Source organism: Zerene cesonia, chromosome 11, assembly GCF_012273895.1.
Source record: "Zerene cesonia ecotype Mississippi chromosome 11, Zerene_cesonia_1.1, whole genome shotgun sequence".
NCBI lineage: Eukaryota > Metazoa > Arthropoda > Insecta > Lepidoptera > Pieridae > Zerene > Zerene cesonia.
In genome coordinates this window covers 8,122,861-8,133,053 of record NC_052112.1, presented here as the reverse complement: position 1 = coordinate 8,133,053, position 10,193 = coordinate 8,122,861, and the positions used below count along the sequence as shown (strand labels likewise).

General features: G+C 34.3%; 1 protein-coding gene across 1 annotated transcript in view; it reads right to left on the bottom strand.

Moving 5' to 3' along the window:
- Positions 1–6,723, bottom strand: part of LOC119829905 (transcription factor E2F2) — an 18,017-nt gene extending 11,294 nt beyond the window's left edge. The window contains exons 1-4 of the mRNA XM_038352613.1: positions 6,369–6,723; positions 5,805–6,010; positions 1,546–1,709; positions 900–1,096 (exon numbers count right to left, since the gene is read on the bottom strand). Of these exons, the coding sequence (XP_038208541.1) occupies positions 900–1,096; positions 1,546–1,709; positions 5,805–6,008 (565 nt within the window). The 5' untranslated portion in view covers positions 6,009–6,010; positions 6,369–6,723. The remainder of the gene's footprint in view (positions 1–899; positions 1,097–1,545; positions 1,710–5,804; positions 6,011–6,368) is intronic.
- Positions 6,724–10,193: the final 3,470 nt, after the last annotated feature.

The window sequence follows — 10,193 nt, the reverse complement described above, 5'->3', positions numbered from 1 at the left end:
TTAAGTTTCTTTTGTTCGACTGCTTATTTTTGAATTTTTTACGCAATAAAGAATTTTCATTCATTCATTCATTCATTAAATTATCTTAATGCTATTTTATAAACTTAAGAAATTAACGTGTTATATACGTATATCTTATTCCATTTCAATGGTGACACACCACTCCCAAAGTATGCACAATTTTTCGCTTATATGTACATGTTTTTTATGCTAAAGCTAGAAATCAATAACGAAGATTTAGGACATAGCAAGTGGTATTAAGAAGAGATTTATTTTTTAATAATATCAAACATAAAAAATTATAACAGACAAACAATAAATATGCTTTAAATTTGAACTTGTTGTGTTTAATGAGGATAATTAAGTGCTAGTGTTCTTTTTGTGGGTAAATTGTACAACCTATATAACTTACCTACCAGCCAGGTATAAAAATATAAGCGTTGAAATTTTTTAGTCTATTATTAACTCGGTTGTAAAAAATACGGTGCAAGATCTATGTTTCAAATAGAATTTTAAAATAAAAACGATGAAAAAGAGCAAACAATATTTTAAAAGAAATGCATATTGTCTTCTATTTCATTAAACGAGAAATAATTGTAACGTAATATTTTTGTTTGCTATCATTCCTATTTGTAGTAAAATACTTACAATGGCTAATACATCCATTGACTTATAGCAAAGCTATTATAATGTGTAGTATTCAATATTAAAAATCAGCATCGCTGCACTCGTATTCACCTCTACAATAAACACCACATGACCGTATATTCTGTCTTAAGACAATAGTGTCGCCCCAAAATTCAATCTAAAAAACCGTGCCAGGTAGTCTACATTTATTCCAAGCCTACAATAGTCGACAACTCCCCACAGATTCACAAAAAGGGGTTGAAAGCACTCACCGCATTTCCATTGTATATTATTTTTCGATCTCTTTTCTAATATCCCTATACCCTCGAGCACATTGGTAATGTCGTAGATACGACGTTTTTGCACCGAAAGGTGTTCCGCCGCGACGTTGAGATCTAAGACACCGTTAGGTGATGACTTGAGCAGTGCGACGAACTTTTTTGTTAATAAACCTAGCGACGTGTCAAACCTGGAACAAACCACAGCGCCGTTCAAAAATCTAGCACAGGATCACAGATAGTGCCGGAATTCCGTATAAGCATTTTGAATAAACGTTACATATTTAGAAATATCAAGAAGTTTTTATGACCTTTGCTGAATAATACTTTATCGTAAGTGAGTCTAATTCTAGCATAGATAAGAAATTGCTGTGAAAATAAGTGAGCAACGCCAACGATGTTATCTGCGTGCACAGGAGAAATGTCGGTCAATTCCCATTCATAAACTGTGAATTGTGATCAAGCAGAGTATAATGTACGACAAAAACGAAAACGTTTTATCGTTTTAAATATCCGATTCGTTTTAAATGTACTTATAGTCGTATATCCCGTATGGGGCAAAAAATAGTATTTCTAACGTTAACGATACTCAATGAAACACAATATTGATTACCTGTATCGAAAAAATGTTCGTTCCTACCTGGAGCGTTCTGTGTATTTTTTCATAGAACTGGACGGTCGGCTGTATGGAGTGAGAACTTTCACCCGTTTCTGTTTGGGCGTCTTGAAGTCCGCCTTCATTGGCACCACATGCCCCTGACTACCTGAACTGCTCTCGCTGAGGTTCAGTCGTCTTTTCACCGCCTGCCAACGATTGTTTGCTAAATGTACATTCGATACATGAAAACAATTGTCGTAATAGCAGTCCCTTAGATACACACAGCAGCCTTTCATGATATTGTAATTATACATTTGATGTGATAGTTGTTCATCAATATATATACACATAATAGCTTTATATATTTCTCATACGTGCTTTGACCATTTGGTATGTAAAACGAAATGAAAATACAAAAGTACATCTTTATAGAGTAACGGTAAAGTAAGCATAATGTGTGTACCATGGCCTCATTTATATTTATTTATAAGAATTATGGGAATATATTAAACGAAAAATAAATAGAACTATAAACTAGTTATTACACCTTTGTAGCAAAAATCTACACAGAATCTTTAAATCAAACACAACTCAACGAGTTCTTAAACCTAACGTAGCTTCATGTAGACTGAAGCCGTATCATTTTCAGGATTATAAACACATTATATCACGCATACGCCATATAAATATCACAATTAAATGACAATAAGCGGACCATGAATCGTTAGATAATTACGTAATTAATGATGAGGTGTAATGAGATTTTTCTATCCTTTGTAGTACCAACGGCAAAACGTGACAGAAATCACGACTCACTCTCAAGATGGTGTACGTCATCGTCAATCCCTCTTCCTTCAATTATGTACAACTTGCTGTTTAGTATTCGCACATAGCACTAAAAATACGAGCCAACTTTCTGTGTTGCATGGTTAAATTTTAAAATTCAAAATTCCACAAACAACCGGTCAAAATTGTTAGTTTTAATCACGACAAAAGATAGATGCAAGAGGTATTTTTCAATGAGCTGATGCAACTAATTCAACTTAAAGAATTGCGGAGCCAAAGTCCCCTTTAAGGAAGTGTGTGGGGAGGGTACCCGAAGCTACACAATACACGACATAAATTAGAATCAACACAAAAGCGCTGAGCTCTCGGAAGGGACTCCTGGCAAAAGAATGCCAATTTCTTATCTTAAAAACTCGTGTTATTATTAATAGTGAACTGACAGGACTATTGTTAATCCGTCGATTTTGCGGGGTCTGGCACAGCTTTGTGTAGCATCGTCTAAATCAGAGCAGATGTTTAAAGCATGACATCTAAGATAAAACATCATTCGACACCCTTGCATTAAAATTGCGCTTGCAATATTTACATAATCAATTTAGCCCTTCCGATCTAATAGAAATAACAGGACAATGCATCCCCCATGATTAGAACCGGTTTTGTAACAGAGGAGCGGATTCTAAGTTTAATAAAATTACTGCTTTATTGTGGCTGCATCCTCTAGCGTTAATAAGGAAAGCGAGCGATCCAGGGTTTGAACTCATATTCTGTTTGTGATAAAGACGAAGGATTGCATTGCGCAATTTAGAAGCGCAGGAATTAGGTACCTGGCCACGTGATCCCCATAGCGTTTCGACCACATGGCGTTGCGGGCGGGTGATCGCCACTCGAGGCATAACTTACTGCTAACATGTGTACCGATTGACATGATAAAGAATCGTTGAAACCAAACGCCAAGCCCACACACGGCCTACTACCGCATTTACACATTCGAGCGAATAGCAAGGCGAATGGCGAACGTTCTTATTTAATTCGCCTCGCAATTCGCATCGCTATTCGCACGAATGTGTAAATGAGGTATTTCATTATCGTCAACATCATGACATTCGGCAACTTGCCACGTCTCTCTTCGTCAAAATACTATATTTCTTGAAATATTTACAAAAATATTATGTGTATCGGATAAAATTGGAACATGTCTAATTTTAACATGAGTTAGACACAATTAAGAGATTCTTAATTAAAAATTAAGACGACGTTAACAAATTGTCAGGCGTTCTATGATACTGGAACTAACTATTAAAGCAATCGTCGAAATAAAGTAACCATGACCTTGGCATGAATTACGTAAAAAGAAACGAAAAATCACCCTTACAAAACAATTTAACCAATTTCTATAGATTAAAATTTTGAGACTAAATGTTTAAAAGATTTTCAAGTGTGGTTGGAACAAGAGTTTCGACGAGTTCTGAAATGTTATAAATATTCAGCGCATAAAACTACACGTAATTTAGAAATTACGATGATCTTTGAATTCATTAAAGAGTTAGGACTAATCTAAATTATCTTCGAATATCAATTGGACTTGACAGAAAATTTCTCAAATTAATCTTTTAAATGAAGTTGTAAAAAAAACTCGATAAAAATAGACAGTGATTTTTGAATAAACAATACAACGAAATTCTATTCTCAAATATGCATACAGATAAACGTCTCAAGCAACATTATTTTGTTATCGTTTGTCTAGCTCCATTCTTATCGATGATCGGATTAATTACGCCACGTCATGATCAAACACAATATTCGGAAGCGTAGATGTAATGAAATATACACCTAACTCATATCCTGTTAAGGTCCGGACGTAAGAACAGTTAGATTGCCAATTTCAGTGGTTATTCGATAAATATGCGCGACATACACTTAACAAGTATATTCACTTTAATCATAAAAAATATGCATGCCACTGACACGTATTTTAACCATAAATGCGACGTAATATTACTATGGGCAGTAGAAAGTAATGTCCTCAGAATTCGTCAAAATGGCGCCTAAATAAAATTGTGATAACCGTGAAGTGGGCATAGTTGTTCCATAAATTGAGCAACAAATGTAATCCATGAGTACCTGACCACTTCCTTTCCTATAATCAATGAGGACAGTATAATAACTTCCCTATTATTTGTAAGACTTAGCTATGTTTCTATCAGTTATAATGTGCATATTATAATATGTACTCATAACATATAGCTCATAATAATCTAATAATATTCCATGTGTCAAATAATGACCTCATACAATCAAACCTTTTTAGCAATACATAAAAAGCAGATATGTGTAATAAAAATAACTTTTATTAAACGATCATCATGTTCTTACTGAATTTCCAGCTGCTTTAAGACTATGACTTGAGTCTTGGACTTTCAGTTTCTTACATTGATCTATCCAGATATATGATATACTCAAAGAAGATGAAAATGTATATTATATATTATATGTATAATGTTATATTCAATAATCTATAGGACTATGTAGTATGTCATATTTTAGTTTAAATATGTATTGATAAAATTGACCGCTTTTCAATTAACATAACATCATTTAAAAGATTGGTGACATAAAGTGTGAAAATTATAATTATTAAATTCAATTATAATTATAATTTCATCACAAAAGTATAATAGAAAACTGAGCAAAATTATGCAAAGATAAATTGTAAGAAATACCATAAACAATTCCTAGTGTTGTGAAAATTTAAAGATTCATCAGTTTTACATCTTTTAACAGAACCCCACATTTGCTATTAAGTTCAATGCCCCTATATAGGTCTTTGACCTTAAATAATGGCCCATATAAAACTTGCTTCTTATATACCTTATTTGACCAAAAGACATTTGGTTTTATATGACAAGATATCTTTGAACACAAGTATTCCAACGGACTATAGTACCACAAGAACTTTTGTCAGCAATTGTTGGTGTTTCAATTCTATGCCGTTATTCATCTCTTTAAGAGATCTTATATCCTTAAACATCATCACCTATGCAATGTTAAATAATATGAATTTAAATCTGGACTTTCTTTTCAGTTATAAGCAGCTATGAAACCCAGCCATGCATGTTGGATACTAAAAATGGTTTATAAACTAAGACACATCATACAAGTGCAGGACAGCATATGTGAATTGCAATGTGTTCCTTTTAATTTTACTTATGTAACAAGATAAATCATGATAAATTATGTTAACCTAATATTGTTTGCAAAAATTAAGTTAACATATAGTTCTGTGTTCTTCCAATCCTAAATAATAAAACATGATTGCAAACTGATTCAATAGTCTATCAATATAATAATGAACATGTAATTATGCAGTTAACAGCTGATATTTAGAGCATATTGATATTATAACTCATCAAGACATAATTTTTTTTGTTCTTTTATTTAGAACATAACCAGTTTTACTAATTTTGATGCATGTCCTTGCCTGTAGAGTAATGAAAGATATGATGTAAATAACATACCTCAGAAGTCTTCGGCGGTGCGGAGGGCGCCTCCCGCCGTATCTGATGCTGCGGCGTGGCTCCATAGCCGTGGTCAAGTAGGTGATAGCTGATGGGCTGGCTCGGGCTGTCATCTAGGAGCGTGGTTTGCGAAGGAGACGCCCCGACGCGGACCACCACCTCAGCTTCGCCCTCCGCCTGCCCTCGCTTCACCCCCCTCGGCATCGCTGTCACCCCAACATCAATATGTAAATACGCATTTTATCAATTCCTCATTAAACACAAACGTGATCAACTCAATTAAATTAGTAAAGAGGTTAGGGGCGCCGTGCGCGCGGAAATCACATCTTGGAAAGACTCCACCGTTAACGAGCCTTCATACAAAATTTAATATGCTCTAGTATATTTCCATATTTCCACGAGATGTAAGCAAATGTCCAAATTAGCTTACGTCACTTTTTCAACGACATTTACCAAAAATATCGACAACCTAGCGGTAATCCGTAATCATAACCGCTTTACCAGGTTCAGCATAAACATGGAAAAAATTTGATAAATTACCTGTTATAAATAGATAATACTTACAAAAGGTGTAAGCGAACGATATCCGAATACAGAACCATAAAACGACATTTAATGTTTTCGACGCAAACGCTACATTATCGAGTACTCAAAATAAAATGTCCGCCGCTTTGTTGGTCTCGAGTGAACTCGTGGATATCGAGACGCCCGATAACTTTCAGTTAATCGTCACACTTTAAAAAACACATATTCATTTACGCACTTAATATACCACTAATAATTGAAAACAAAATAATAACCCTAGTCCACATTTTATATTTTAATAGATGAAAATGCAGAGCTGTGAAACGACGACAGGAAGCTTTTCAGAACATCTGGCTTGCAAGCGACGTAGCAGTGGCGCGAACTACGCGCGCAGGCGCGAAGCGATCGTACAAACCAAGCAACCCCTAGCGGACGCCGTTCTCTAAATTCCTCCCCTCGTTTGAGAAGCCATAAAAAATATAACGAATTTTTGAATTTTCGTTGCAAGACCGGTTTTGTAGAAGCGTAGCGCTTTGCGCATGTCTTGATTCTCTTGAATGTAAATATATACGCAGCGTTATTTTATTAGGAACAATTCATACATAATTTTTGTGTCAGAAATAATAATTATAAATAATGGTAGATATATACTTGTGTCGATAGGTTTATTGTTACATTGATCCACGACAGAAAAATAAACCGTGAATTATTAAGAGTGCAAAATTTTAGTTGGCATATTCTACCGTTCAATAATTTCATCATGAAATAGCTACTCAATATGTACTAAATATTAGAATTAATTATGCATTCCACAACTCCACATGATAGATTTAGATATTGACTATTGTATAAACCGAAATTCCGAATCTCCACTCCTCCCGATTACATTGTAGCAACCTTTTAGTGAAAGAAAAAAAATGGATCAATACAGCTCCAAAGATCTCTCTTATGCATATATTATAACGCAACAAGTATATAAGTTTATTAAGTACTTTCTACACTAATATTATAAAGAGGAAACTTGTATTTTTTGTAAGTTTGTTACGTTCTAAAGCAAAAACGACTGGATCAATTTCAAAAATTCTTTCACCATTAGAAAGCTGGACAACTTTACTGAGTGACATAGGCGGTATATGAACCAAGGAAGAAGCCGGAACGAAAAGCTAGTCGTTATATAAGCTAAAGAATTTGTTTCCTTAAACGCGCTAATCTCCGCAACTGCTGCTGATTTCACTTGGATGAAATTTGGTACAGATATAGTTTGATACGCAAGAAAGGACATAGGATAGTTTATATCCCGCAAATCCCACGGGAATCGGAACCATGCGGGAAAAGCCTCAGATCTATCTATCTTTTCCTTTGATTCTCATAACTCACGGTGGACACGTATTATAAATTATATAGAAGTAGGTAGTAGGTAGTATACAGCAGGTAGGGACTAGGTACAGTATATTATCTGGTTAAGTAAAAATTACGTTTTTATAGATAACTATAACTCTGTACAACGAAATACCTACTCGTATATTTAATCAAATTAATAGTAATAGTATACCTATTTAAACAATCGAACATGCATGTGTAAACAGAGCATTCGCTATTCGCTTTGAATTTCGCGTATTCGCGTTTTTAGGACGCAAAACCAAAGGGTACGCAATAAGGGCGAGCAATAGCGAACATAAACTTATTAGGTATACCTCCTTATTGCGAATATGTGGATTCGTGGTATTTCTTAACGACACACGTGTACGAATGTTTTGAGCGACGAGACGAATTGCGAACACGAATGCAAAACAAATTAACAAGAGTTATTAAAACTAAACCATATAAATGCTTATATGATATATATTATTCACTATTAAAAAAAATTTTGGACTATTAGATTATATCTTATTTTTTAAGCGGTCATAAACATTTAACACGCATATTTATTTTAACTGAAACAAATTGTTTTATAACTAAACAAATCTTTCAGTATATTTTGTACTGAGATATAATTTGTAAAATGTTTTTATATAAATGACTAAATTTTTAAGTAAAACATATGTACACACAAAATAAAATCGTAGTATGTAATATGTACTATTAAACAGAAACTATTGATTTGCCTTGTAAGCAAATTTAACGTAACCTTTAAAATTATTATTATGTACATTGAAACGTTCTACGATGTACTACTTTAGTCGATAGTCTATTTAATAATTTATTAATTTAGTCAAAATTGTTAATGACAAAATACCGCGAACTTGGACGGATGTGACATCAGGCATTTGGATTTTCGTTTCCTTTTACATAGACAACACGACTTCTTTTTTAATAAAGTCTATGGATTTGTCTATTATCGGAAACTTGCCAGATTTTATGTTATTTTGTACATTGGATGAAAGAAAACGACTGCAATGAAAGTTAAATTTAATCAACGAACACTTTTCAGTGTTCATGATTTATTTAATTAGATGTTTTTGCATTTCCATAAAAAATAAGTTACCGCATAGTTTATTTAACAGAAAATATAAATTATATGGTCTATTTTGCTTAATACTTTATTGCGCTTATTATACTTTACTAAACTTTGTCGAATTAATTTGGTCGTCAGTGTCACTGAATTCAGGAGGTTGTAATCGTATTCAGCGAGTTAGCATCCTTTACATCCTTTACATTCTTTACGATAGAATGATTCAGAAGCCTAATTAAAAGGCATTTGGGAGGCTTAACGCATATATCTATTTAAAACTTGACTTATTTCAATACATAGACTTGACTATCATATATATAAATAGCCCAATATTTTTCAGGGATTGTTTTTGTAAGCAAGGATTTGGAAAATAAAGCATTTAATTATAAATCCTAACATGAATTTTCTGTTATCTCAACAATTTTTTCTTTGGCATTTATGCTTTCTCGTATATTTTTTGTCGGTGTCACAAGATTTAAAATATCTAAAACGATCTCGAATCCATTCGTAGGTAATTTCTGAATTCGTTGGCTTTAAATCACTGAAGTCCATTATTTGATTCAGTACATAAATTTAGAATAGTGAGATCAGAAACTTCTCATTTCGAATTTTGAAACTAAATTTAGTGAAGTCTAATAGGCGCTTAACGCCTTTGCAAATATTCATGCGACGCTAGTCGGTTCCAACAAGCGACCCGCAATCTCTTTCACATAAAAAATTTAAATGCCTACGGTGATACGGACCGTATCAACAATAATTATATCGACCTATGTTAACTGAATCTCCTTACAGTATTTAAGTATTAAGCAGTGGTGGCTCAGTAAGCAGTGGTGGCTCAGTGGTGAGAACCTCGGACTTCAAAATCGATAAGTCGGGGTTCGAGACCAGGCGAAGCGTGCAGGAAATAAATTGATTTTTCAATTTATCTGCGCATGTGGATAACATCACCACTGCTTAAACGGTGAAGGAAAACATCGTGAGGAAACCGGCATGTCCAAGAATTAAAAGTTCGACGACATGTGACATCTGCCAACCCGCACTTGGCCAGCGTGGTGGATTATGGCCTGAACCCTCATAGGAGGCCTGTGTCCCAGCAGTGGGAACATATATGGGCTGATGATGATTTAAGTATGTTCTTTTTGTTCAAAGGGGAGAATGCTGTAACGTATACCCAAGACTCCCGGCCAAGGGCCCTGGATTTATGGCTGGCCACTCGCCTACCGCCTGCCCGGTGCGTAGAGGACTGTAGCAACAGTATATTAAGTGCTAGTTTCGTACACTTAACTAAACTCCATTACTAAGAGTAATGTAGTACTATGAATACTCCGCTGTTTCGTTGCTTTCATGTCAGACAATCTCAAACATTTTCGAATTGTCTTTCGAAAAGTTAACTTGATGCAAATTGAAAAAGT